The 13184-nt window shown below is 39.5% G+C and overlaps 1 protein-coding gene across 14 annotated transcripts in view; it reads right to left on the bottom strand.

Annotated features, from left to right (window-relative positions):
* The window catches only part of BEGAIN (brain enriched guanylate kinase associated), a 158718-nt gene that overhangs the window by 59209 nt on the left and 86325 nt on the right, over positions 1 to 13184 (bottom strand). For all 14 annotated transcript variants that reach the window (XM_077180700.1, XM_054635665.2, XM_054635663.2 and 11 more), the window contains one exon: positions 376 to 537. In XM_077180700.1, the coding sequence (XP_077036815.1) occupies positions 376 to 537 (162 nt within the window). The remainder of the gene's footprint in view (positions 1 to 375; positions 538 to 13184) is intronic.

Here is a 13184-nt window from a genome sequence, read left to right on the forward strand (position 1 = left end):
ATTTAGAGTATAAATAATATATATATATATATGTAGTGGGTTTATAACTTTTGTACGTGTAATGCCATATGGCACTACACCACCTGTATGTTTATACATAAATAATGTCATATTTGAGCATATATAGGTGCATTTCTATTTGCATATTTGCTTTTAGTACAAAGACATCTTACATATCCCATGTAAATACCTTTTTGTGGCATGCAATATATATTCAGGTTAATGAAATCTATATATTAAATACAAAACACAATGTGTAATTAATAAATAAGTCATGCATGTTTCCAACTGTTTTCTTTTACTTACAGACATCTTTAATACAGTCACTCTTAAAATTCCAGTAACTTTGTTTATTTCAAAAAGTTCATTACTAACCTTCTCAGTTTTTCAGTTACTTTTTCAAGTTCCTCCTGAGCACGTCTCAATTCTATTTCAAGATACTGACGTGTAGAGTCAAACTCTGTTTCAAGCATTTCCAGCTTATGGGTAGTGTACGATAGGCGCTTTCGTAATTCCCCCTTCTGTTCTTGCAAAGTACTAGAAAAACAAAGACCACAGCTGTAGAATTTAGCTGCTCTCAAAAAGCTTTTCATGATCCACTCTTTGACCAGTTCCCTAGAGTATAGCTTGGCCTCCAGCCAGAAAAGTGTGCTTCATTTGTTTACTGCACTTTGAAAATCTTCTGATTCAGACAGCTGACTATCTTCCATCTGTCCTTTCTGGTGCATTTATCCCTACTATCTCATTAGCCAGAATGGAATATGTTGTGAAAGAATCTTCATTAAAATACAAAACACAGTTCAGAGTTTGGTTTCGCACAGGACCTTCCATTTAGAATTATCTTACCATACTATGACTGAAGCAGCAAGTCTCTATAGAGCAGCAACAATAAATTATGCAAAAATATTTCCTTGCTTAAAATCCAAATTAAAATTCAGTGGAGGAAGAAATTTTTGTCTTTTTTGTTCCTTTTTTGAGACCTTATTGTTCAGCGTTTCATCTGGAGAATGGTAATTAATAATATAACAGTTTTAAGGTTGTAGATCTTTCCCATTTTCCCCCACTTATTTGGGAGCCAAGGCTTTCCAGACTCAGGTGTAATCCCTAATTTTTCACAGTTCTTTCAGCACTTATGCCCTGATTGTAAACTATCTTCAGCAACAATCTTACACAAAACAAAGCAGGAGACTCAGGAGAGGCACTTGGCATATGCCTTCTTATCTGCACAATGGAGTTTTTGTATCTTTGTCTATTTTGTTTGCAAGCTCTTCAGTCTTGTAGCATGTTTGCAGTTGAACGGCAGGATGGGATTCCTGCCAGAGCTGGGATCTCTGGAGATGACTGGAACTTGGTTCATACACTGCAACCTCATTGTGGAGCTGATCTCTTGGCTCCAAGAGGGACCTTAGGGGCACTGTGGAACTGGGGTCTGCCAGCACCCAGACACAAAGTGCTGCCACTGGATGCATTGTGAATTGCCTTGCTTTTTTTTTTTTTTAATCATATGGTAAAAATAGTTCTTCATAAATGAATGGCAAATCTCGATTCCCTTTGATGTCAAGTGAGTGCTGCCATCAGCTGCAGTGGAATAATGTTTTGGGTCTTTAATTAGACAAGAGAGTTGGGAACAACATGTCAGTCTTCAAGGAACACTTATCTGAGCTGTCTGCAGCGTGACTGGCTGCTCCTCTACAAGCTGTGATAGGAGCTCAGTAAGTTAATGCAAAAGCCTTACAATTGCTGCTTGCTTGATCCATGCAGCTCTGAGCTAGGAAACAGCCCAATGTTTGCCAACACGGCGCTCTATTTCAGTTGCACATATTGCGTGGTTGCAGTTATACTTAGATTACCCCTTGTGGTTAAATTCCCTTAAAATAATATACTCTAATTCAGACATTTAATGCAGCTCCACTTAATGTAACCATTTAATTTTTGTATTTTACTTGGTGAATTAAACTCCAAAGTTACCTAGGGAGCTGAGAACCCATGGTGCTCATTTCTACATGTCCTCATTGATAATGTTACCCCATCATAGCACCTTTCACTCGCTCTGCTTCTGGCCTGTTCCTGCTACTCCTCTGCTCATCTTGGGAAACAAGAGTGGTCAGTTTTCCTTCCTGTAGCCTGGAAACTCAGATTTTCTTCTGTAAAGTGGCAGTTACAGTGTCAAAACTGTTTAGAGTGAAAAGAGATATGATCTCAAGTCTTCTGTTGGTCTAAAAATCTAACTCCTAGAACTTGTACAAGAAAACAGACTGCAGGTCCTCCAGCTATGATTTTGGATGAAAAAATGCCCAGGCTGAGGCTGCTGGACAAGTGCAGTTAATGCAAGTTAAGCCAGATCAGGGAAGGTTAGAGCATCCTGCTGCACTGGGAAGTTTTGGACACAGGGAGCACAACCTTTGTAAGGAAGAGGAGCTATTGGGGTACAAATATCATGGTAATGCCAGGAATGTATATGTTAGTAATAGCTGGAGACTACTTAGCAAAAGAGGAAAAAGGGGAAAGTTAATCACCTCCAATAACTTTGTTTTCTGCTTCCTCATGTAGGTACTTGCTTTGGGTCTCAGTTGAGAGAAGAGTAAGCAGGAGCAATGAAGTTGCTTCTGCATAGACCAGTGTGCCTAGGCCTGTCTATGTGGGGAAATTTGGGGTTAAAAATCCAGTTCTGTGTAAAGCTTGATCCTGAAGTGGAAGGCAGTGCTGGTCTGGAATGCCAAAATGTGCTTTTAGATTCAGATCTGGACAGTTTGGTAAGTTTTTGCAGGCTGAAGCTTATGCTAGAAGGATAAACTTCCAGCTCACTTTCTCCCTTGAAGTTCTTTGAAGTATTTGAATTCTTGAATTCTTAGCTTTCAGAATGAGATTATTCAATCCATTAAAATCAAGACTATTCTAGTAAGGTTCACTGAAACAGTCTACATACATGGACTCTTCCACATGATGTTTTGGGTGGTAAACCACAGGTGTAACTTTGTTCAAAAAAAGAAAAAAACTCCACTGATTAAAGCATAACTCAGGCATCTTCAAAGATGAAAGTTGTTCACAACCAGCAAAACATAATTTTGGCAAGATCTACTCATTTCCACCCGTGCTGGAAAGATGGGGTGACATTTTAAAAACTCTCCCAAACCTAGGAAAATCCCTCCTCACTGTGTATTTTGAGTCATCTGACACATGTTAAAACAGCTGATTGTTTTTAAGAGGCTATCTAATTTTTAGATAGGAAATAATCCCTGATTTAGGATGGGATTTTTTTAGGACACAATAGTAGATACATAACAATGAGTCCTTATGAAAACACAAATTATTAGATGGAAAGGCAAGAATTTTAGAAGGAAAGAAATTATGTTCTGACACGAATATGCTGAATGGCAAAAAACCTATAGTCACTTTTATGGAAGAAGAAAGAAGAAAGAGAGAGAGAAAAGACCCCAGTTGGGAAAGTGTTAAACCATCTGCTTCAATATCCATCTTGAGTCAAGCAAGTTCTGGAAAGAGAGCTAACTTTAAGCAATGGCACAATGAAACTTACGCTCGTGAATGGCACAATAGGGAAATTTTCCCAAATCTTAGAGTGTAGCCATTGAATGGGTACTAATAGCTGTAACACTGAGAGCAGATTTCCCAGGATTCCCAAGATGGCTTTGATTTCTGCATGATTTGATACATTACCAGTTTGAGGTAAACCCTGTTGTTTTCTCTTGATTTTGGTTCTATATGAACAAATGTCTGAGAAGCAAAGGCAAAGCAATGAGTGAAACAGCAGGAAGAATAAGAGGATGTAATGTATCAAATCCTGCATCTCTAATAACAGGATGAGAGTTTCAATTTTTGTTTTGTACTAATCTAAGGTACTTAATGAGATTTTTCTTTGTTTGTTTTGCTGGGGTTTTTTTCATATATCATGAAACAGATGTTCTTTCTTTGGAAACCTACCCCTTACCATTATCTTCCAGTGTTATCACATAATGACATGCTTGGATTCTCATTCCTTATGCTGTGTTGTGTTTTTTGTTCTAGAAATCTGAAGTTTTCATGAGGAGGGCTTATTTTGTTCTGTACCATTGTAAATTTGATAGTGGTAATTTAATCAGAGTTGAAAAGAGGGAAAAGATGAAAAGTCAAAACATGGAGTCACAAAGTCAATCATTTAGCATTTTCCCTGTTCTTCAATCCAACCAACCAACTCCATAAATTAGCTGCATTTTGTTTCTGCTTTTCACATACCAGTTAATTAGAAAAGTTCATTGCACAATTTTTTAATGCTACTAAATCACTATATTTTGATTAATAATTTATGTCCATAGGGATAGTTGATCCCCACGGTTCTTTAGTTTTATATATATGTAAAGCTAAGAAAATAGTTAAATGGAAAAAAGTACAGCCAGGAGAAAGGACAGGACTTATTTGCAAATAAAAAGTATTCTGGTAGTGCTATGTCTTAGAAAACACAAATCCTGTATTCCATGGTCTTCCTGAAACTCTGACAGCTCCAAGGAGTATGGAACTACAGGGCAGGCTCAAAGGTCCTGTAGATTATTCCACCTTTAGCATAAGGGGTTGTCTATTTCTTTTAATGATCTCTAATATTCTGCTCCTGTGACAATCAGTGGTCTGCAAGTCATTACCCACTTTGCTTCATTAAAATATTTCTTTAATAACAAGGACAGTAAATACAATATTAAATATTTAGACTAGTGAAAGCTTGCCTCAAGGGAAGCTGTTTTCAAGGTTAATAAAAACAGGTCTTTAAACTTTCCAAAGTGTTATTTTCACTGATTAGCTCTGTTTATATTCATAAAAGTATAAAATAGATGAAACATATATTTGCACAGAAAATTGTGCTTACAAACATTATCTCAGCCTGCAGCTGTTGGTCAGAGTTAAGCTGTAGTGCTGGCTGGAGAAGCTCCAGGTGAACACATTCCCACTGGATTTCAGACAAAGCTGAGATGCCACATGATAAGGGCCTATTCTGAGGAAGGTGTGCTGGCAAACAAGCAGGTTTTCATTGTACCTGTCTGATCTTCTGCCAGCTCATCTGCCTGGCAGATGGGCTGATGACAAAGGAGTGCTGGCATGCAAAGCTGGGGCTGCTCAGCTCCCTGGAGGCCAGATGATTTCTGGAGCCTTCTGCCTTCAGGTGGCCCACAAAGAGGGAGCTCCCTGAACCTTTACTCCCTAAGAGCAGTGTCTATGGGTCTGCCCTACTAGTGGAGCATTCCAGCAACCCCACATCTCCACCTCACTGGCCAAACTGCTTCAGCAGCCCTTTCCATGTCTGCCTGCCAGTCCAGGGCTCTGGCTTTAGATGGTTCTGCAATGTTGTTTAAAACCAGAGCAAACCCTTTTTTCTGAACTGGGGAAATTCTCTCTGAATGGACTGATTACATTCCTTCACACTGCTCATGGAGTGAAAAAAAAAAATTGATTAATGGTTTTAGGAGGGAAATTAGCAGTGAAAAGAATGTGAAACAAAGGCAAGATAGATGCCCATGCCATATATACTGAAAAACACCCATATCAAATGTTCTGATTTCTGGCTAGTGAAACAGTCATTGTAATGCAGCTGTGAAATCCTAAGTAGAAGTAGTTGCATTTTGTGGGTAAAAAGCCTGTCTTGGAAGAAAGAATGTGTAAGAAGGAACTAACCTGGACTGGGTTTTGGATCTCTGAGTTTTGAACATGGCTTTGACAAAGGCTACACCACTCAAGAGAGTTAAGGCAAGACTGAGTTTGCCTACTACTGGTCATGTATGGCTCCTGTTCTTAGTCAAGAGCAGGCACCAACAGGATGAAATTAATCTGACCTATTTTAGAAGCCTACTTTTAGATGAGCTGACGCAAATCTGGAAGTCTCCATTTCCGTTCCTTACAAAGGGAATCGAGTCAAGTATCTCAGACGCAGACAATCACATCTCATCAGATAACTCCCCCTCCTCCTGACTCAGTTCTGTGTGTATGACATGAGGTAACAGTATTTCCTTTCTTGTTTGCTTAGATGGCGTGGGGGCCCACAAAAATGAACCACTAAATGCTTCTAAATTGTTTATCAGATCTGCCTCATGTCTGTGATGTGTCACATTCTAAAAAAAAAACACTTCATAGGATCAGGAGTATGGAAGAACTGGGGAAAATTTAAAAAATGTATTCTGAACAGAATTTCAAAAATAATGTTTTCTTCTTTCACCCTGTGGGGTTTTGTCTAAGGAAAGGTCAATAACAGTTAACCCTATGAGGTGTTTTCTGTCAAACAGTATAAAGATCAGGAGAGGGTCTCTGGGAAAGGCCAAGGGAGGACCTCTGCACCCAGTCATGCCATGCCAACTTGGGCCACTGATGACAGACAAGGCAGGCTTTGAGGCAGCTTTGTGACCTTGGAAGCACTTTCCCAACACTGTGAGTCTGCTGTGGATCTCTGCAAAGAGATGGGATGTCTAGCTCAAGGAAAACAGACATCCACACACCTGCTTTTGTTTCTGATTTTTGGATGCAACTGATCACCACAGAGAAGAATATCATCAGCCAGGCGAGAGGCAAGGCTCTGGGAGACACCTTCCTGACCTGTAGCTCACACTCCAGGGAGCAGCAAGGTGGGAGCAGAGATCTCTGGGGCTGTTCACAGCTGGCAGAAATGCCAGCAGGTCCTCAGCACTACTGGGTTACTACTCAATGGAGCTGGACTGCACTGACAACTTGATTTTGAAACTTCCCAGGAATTTTAGCTCCAGGAGCTCTTGATGACCCATGTCTGGTAGTCTGGATTACCCAGGACTTTTCATTCCAGCACATCTTTGCTTGATATGACTCTGGAATGGGTCTGCATGCTGCCCAAAGTAGAATTGCTGCAAGAAAGGCACCCAAACCCCAGCTTAGGAGGAATAGCTTTGAGATGACAGTTGTGACATTGAATCTGACCCCTCAACAACATTTTTTCAAGTTGTAGTTGTTGGGAAATGAAGTCAAAGCGTTTTACAAGTGTTTTCTAAATTAATGAAAGGTTTTTAATGAAGCAGTAATTGGATTTCTATGTTAATCAAGTTTTGATTATGTGTTACATGCTGAGGGTCACCGTTTCAAAAGGTTAATGCCAAAACTATCTTTCTTGTCTGCAGTTTTTGTGTCTAAACTTGCTCTTGCTTTGTCTGATCAGGAGGAGGATGGGATCAAATTACAAAGTTAAGATCCAGTCTGAGAATCCAGCTACAGCCTTGAAATTATATATTTTATTGGGGAAAAAGATTACATGCTGCAGCTCAGACTCAGAGTCAAGCTTGCAAATCCCAATTTTCTTGCACTTTTTATTCAGAAGTTTTATTTGTACTTGTTTATGCAAACATGTATCCAAGTTCTGCAATAGGCATTTTCCTGTAAATTCAGGCTCACTCAGACTTTGTTCAGCTTACCTATTAAAAAAAAATTACCAAGGTCTGTCAGGATTTTTTCATTACAGCACATCCACCAATTTTCTCCATTACTTTTGAAGAAATTACTTATATTTGAAACTTTGGAGCATGAACAGTTTGCCTGTCAAATTGCATGCAGATCTCTCTTTCCTGTAGATATATACACAAACATTTAGAAAGATAACTTTTGAAGGAGTTTTTTTGCAAGTATTAAATAATTTGAATTTTCTTTGCAGTACATTCTTTCAAAATAAACAACCTGAAGCTGGGTTTGGATTATGAGAAGGAAGGCCTGTACATATGTTTCAAAACAAATGTGTGGGTGATCCAAATCTGGAGCTCAGATAGTTTTCAAATGACTGATGGACACATAAAACAAGTAATAGTGTCCTTTTCTTAGGTTCCAGGCATTCTGGCAGAATTTAAACCAGAGAAGAGGGACCCTTTATTAGAAAACTCAAAGAGAGTCATTTGGAAGGGAGGTGGGGAAAGGAAGAGATGTTTAACAGTTGAAGTGCCAATGCTGTGGGATTGATCCTTAACATGAAAACCTATTTGAGGCACCTGTAGAGCTCATACAGCTACTTTAAAACAAATACATCACTGGATATTGGAAGGTAACCTTTCTTTACTTTGGACATGAGTACCTCACTCTTTCATAATTCACACAATTAAAAATTCAGACCTGACAAGATATATCACATGGTAAATGTGTCTAAACTGTACTGGCCTTATTCATAAGAGGCAGAAAAGAGTGATCTCTCTTCAAAATGAAACTGCATTATGCTTTGGCTATAATGACTTGACAGTCCTCCATTGCATAAGGGTGACTCCTGTAACAAATATCAGAAGCCCACAGACACATCTATCCAACATGAGCATGAACTGTAATATCAGGTGATTAAGGTACAAAAATTCAGTTATGTGTTGACATGCAAAAAACCCTTAGAGGACCATCTGTCAGCACTGAGTTGTCTTAAGTGAATGCCATTATTGTCAGTGAAACGTGACAAGGTTTTTAAAATGTACTCAATAATAAAGGCATACAAGTTTTCCTTTATTTAAAGGTGCTATCCATAACCTAAGGCTCTGAATGGATTGAATAGAAATACCACAAATAAAATTTCACCTTTCAGAAATAGACACTAAAGGTGTTTTGATTATTTTAAATGAAGTTTTTCAGCAGACATTTTTGATTCCCCCAGTATACTGAAAAATACCAAGGGCAAATGAAAATGAACCATGAGAATCCAGACCTGTGACCAGGGAGTGTGCAAATGTGCAGGGCACTAAGCAAGGGTACAGAGCAGCCCTGGAGAAGGAAGAATGTGGATTTACAAACCAGGATGTGCACTGTCACTGCCTGGTGCAAGGGCTGAGCAGAGACTGGAGGGCTGAGCCAGATCTCTGAGGACTGATTTAATGCCTCTGCTAACTTGATTTGGAGCTGGAATCTTCCATACACACTTCTGTCTCCTGTTAATGAGATGACCATTTTTGCTTATGAGACACTTCTGAGGTTGAATACCTGAGTATGTGAGAAATGAATGCAGTGCACAGCAAAACAGCAGGAGTCCTGTGCCCAAATTCAAAGGCGACTAAAGCAGAGGGAAAGAGTGGAAGCAGCAGAGGTTGTTAGTATGTTAGCAACTTCTTCCAAGTTGCCTCCTAGTGCCTCTGTTAGGCTCTCCTTGAAGTGGAAACTAATTGTTTTCAGCTCTGGCAGGTAAACTCTTAGTAGCAGTGGCTTAAATGCAAACCTTTAGGCTCAGTAAGTGATCTTACAAAAGTTTGAATAGGGACTGTGTCCGTTCAATTTTTTTCTCTGTATTGCTAGAAAATGAAGGGATGGAGAGCTGGAAATAATGGGTCCAAGAGAAGAAAACCAGCATGGGATTCCAGAAAGAATACATGCTTTCTGGCTTGTTCTCTAGAAGTAGGAAGGACATGTTTATTTTCTTGCCATAATGAAGGACTCCGTTCATGTTTGTGCCCTGCTTCATATTTTCCGCATTGTTCAAATGTTGCCTAGTGCTTAGAGAACATCTGAAATGGATCAGCTGGTTAAACTGGGAGAGAAGGAAGGAAACTTCTGGTGTGGCAAACTTCAGACAGCATTTGTGCAAGAGAGCAGAATCAGAATGACCCTGACCCTTCCTAGGGATTAAGGGATCTTCACTGCCTTCTGTCCAGACTCTGCTGTTCCCATGAGTCTGGAAGAAGGTTCACCCCTGTAAGAGCTGCTATTTCCTGGCTTCCCAGAGGCTGATAAGTTTGCACAAAATGTTTGGGTAGCAGAAATTGTGAGTTGCAGTGTAAAGTTTCAGAGTTCAAAAGGGTAAGAAAACCAGCAGCAAAGGCTGACTCCAACAAATATGATGTAACCCAGGCCACTGAGGGGGGGGGTTGGCTCAGACAGAAAGTTATTTGAAGTTGTTGAGCAGTTGTTGTCTGCTTTTTAATGTCTGTCAGAATCCTACCCGTCTGCATTGCATCTCACTAGGGAATCCAGACTACCAAGAGGTGATAAGAAAGGGGAAAAAAATAGTAAGGTATTGAAAAATTGAGGAAGCAAAATTAGAGGTAGACTTCAATTTGTGATTAGAAAGCTAAAGAGAGCTCTCCAGATGATTAAGCAGGCTGCCTTCAGTTGCAGTAGCTCTCCTTACAGCTTTGAGTGGCCAGCTTCTAGATTGCTTTGGTTTGTAGTCATGGATAAGCACTCCCTCTGGAAATTACTGAGAGCAGCCTGCCACATCAGCTCACAAGCTTATAAAGTTATATTTTAATTGTGTTATTAAACCTTTCTCACTCTTTTTTTTGTCTGTTTATTTCCCCCATTCATCTGGATCAAGCTGTGCTGGAACAGAAGTGTGGCTCCTCCTGAATTGTGCAGTTTATGTGTAATAGGAATGTAATGAGAATGGGTGAAGCCCACTGGCCAGGAGCAATCTGAAATTGATCTTACTCTTTCTATTAAAGGACTGAGGTTGGAAGTGTGGTAGAGGAATACTGGAGAAATGTGCTCTAGCAGTAGGGATAGAATTTTGTTCCTATTTTATTTAGTATAAAACACCCAGACATAGGTTAATGGACAGAGGTTATAATCTCTGTTCTCATCTACACTCTTTCCTTCCTTTCCCAATCCTTTTCTCTTTCCTCTGATTTGAAATTCATCTTTGTCTTGCTCAAGGGACTCATTTAGGTGTGTTGGCTTAACACTTTCATCATAAAGGTTATGCTAAGCAGCTGAAAAAATCAAATGTACTCTTCTGGCTCGTGAACCAGTCAGACAGAATTACTACTGGGACTGGAGATGCTATGGCTGTTTTCTTTTATGAGCAGTGTATATTGCATTATTTGAGAAAATTACTGAATTCTCCTTTTAACTACATCTGTTACAGTTGTGTTCTGATCCTCTTTTGTGACAGAAGTCATGCCAGACAGAAGCTCCTGTCGTGTCTCTGTCTTGAATCCATAGGTGCTTGCCTTTAAAACAGTGCCCATGCTTGGCAGATGTTATTCCTAAAGAGCCCAGGGGGAAATGCTGCCCCTTCAGACGCCTCCAGAGGTCATGGGTGCAGTCAGTTCTGCAGCAGCCTCTGCTCCCTAGCACTGGGCTCCCCTCACACACAGTCACTGTCTGACATTGCTCAAGGGTCCTGCCAGAGAGGTGAGCTCTGGGCACTTTCCTGGAGGGCTTTCTGGCAGTACAATAGATCGTTGGTTTGTTAACACATGCAAGCAATTACATTAAATAAATTAGCAATTTGATTTAATAAATTGATTAAATAATACTCCTAAGCCAGGACACACCCAAATTCTCAGCTGTGCACAAGTAATTCAGATCCTGAGGGAAACTATTACTACACATAGATTCATGTACAAAGTGTTGAACAATGAGAGCTACTGGCTCGTACCTGAATGAATTTATTTTGCCTGAATATTTCAAGATATTTTTAGTTTTCCTACAATAACAAATGATCCTCAGCTCTTTGATCAACTTGATATTACAGCAAAAGAAAAGAAGGAAAAAAAGAGAAATGAGTTGCCGTCTGTCATCCGTGGCTAATTATTTCAAGCCCTACCTTGTTTTATCCACTGCAGCACACTATTTTGGGACTTGTTAACTGAGAAGCCTTCTACTCTGCAAGAGTATAAATGAGTTCACCTCTAGCAAGTTCCCCATGGCTCAGCATGTTGTGCCATCATTTCACACAACTTTCCTCCCAGCTGAATGTCATAATTTATTAGTTCAGTATTTTATCCTGCTCCCCTGGTTGCACTGGCTTTTCAATGTAAGACTCTGTTTTGTCACCTTTTTTTTTTTTTGTGGCTGTTGGGAAAGGAGAGGGAACAGGACTGCATTTTTCCAAACTCTTGTTACCAGCCCTGCACCTTGACACTGGCTCTTGGGTAGTTTTTGGAGTGAGCCAGCAAATGAAAGATCTCTCTGCAAACTTGGAGGGACCAAGTCAGGCAGCAGATGTCCATGGAAAAGCTGCTCACACTCTTCATGTGGAAAGCAATGCACAATGTGCTCCTTCAGAGGGGACCCAGGAGCCCTTTGATTGCACCTCCCCAGCAGATGTAGCACCCCAAGGACCTGTACAAGTGAGGAAGCAGATTCACCACTCCAGACTTTCCCAAAAATTCCTCTCGTGCCTTGAGATGTGGATTGCATAAACATAGGCCATATTTTTTTTTCTTTTTTTTTTGGGCATCTTATAACTGAACTACTTCAGCATTCTGGGTTAATCAAAACTTAGGTTTTTACTAGAAATCTCTTGCTGATACTGTTACTGCTTTCTCATTAGTTTTTAAAGGTTAAGGTGCATCAGGCTGGCTAAAATAGAACCTATCCTCATTTTGTAAATGCTGACACTTGTCATACTCGCTATTTTTCATTTTATCAAATGAATGTTTGGGGTTTTTATGAGTTCCTTCAGCCAGGTGGGATTTTTCAATATAACTAGAAAGCAAGTTTCCAGATATTGTTTTACAGTCTGGATATGTTGAAACATTGAGATTAAGATCTGAGTTACTCAACAGGAAAGAAACAAGCCAGCTTTCAGGAAATACAAAAATTTCTCTAAAAATTTAGATCCTTGTGAGCTTTTCAAAAAAGCATATATGAAAATGAAAATTGTGTTTCAATGGCTATTTTTTTTTTTTTATGAAATGGGTAAATAGGTTGAGCTAAAATCTTGGATTTGTGCACTTTAAGTTGTATTACACTTGGACATAAACAGTGGTATTGTCCTCTACAAGAGTAAGCGTTTTTTATTTCATAAGTAAAACTACAAGTAGACTGTGGGGGTAGGAAAAAATTTATATTTTTAGTGAGCCCTATGGAAGGACAACTAAGTATCATCCCAAGACTCAAAAATTCCATGTGGACATCCATTTTAAAACAGAATGTAAGATCGCACTTAGTGATTACACCATGGATGTGTGAATTTCTTCCGACTTTAAAAGACTTCCAAATATTCAACCAAGTTGGAATTAGGGTTGAACATTTTGTAAAAGAGTTTGATATGCCTGGATTGTGTTTCACTTCACTGGTCATCTCTTGGTTTTAGCAAGAAGAAGCAGCAGAGCAAAGCTATTTTTGCATCAAGATCTTGTGAACCCAGGTAAGAGTAGAGTGTACCTGCAGAATCCCAGGGGAATGAAAAGAAGAATTCAAACCACTTTTCCAAGATTGCTGGGGTGTTTTTGCTCCACAGAGTGTAGAACGTGTGAAAAAAAATCAAAAAGAATCTCACTTATGTC

This window comes from Agelaius phoeniceus, chromosome 6, assembly GCF_051311805.1.
Source record: "Agelaius phoeniceus isolate bAgePho1 chromosome 6, bAgePho1.hap1, whole genome shotgun sequence".
In the NCBI taxonomy this organism is placed as follows: Eukaryota; Metazoa; Chordata; class Aves; order Passeriformes; family Icteridae; genus Agelaius; species Agelaius phoeniceus.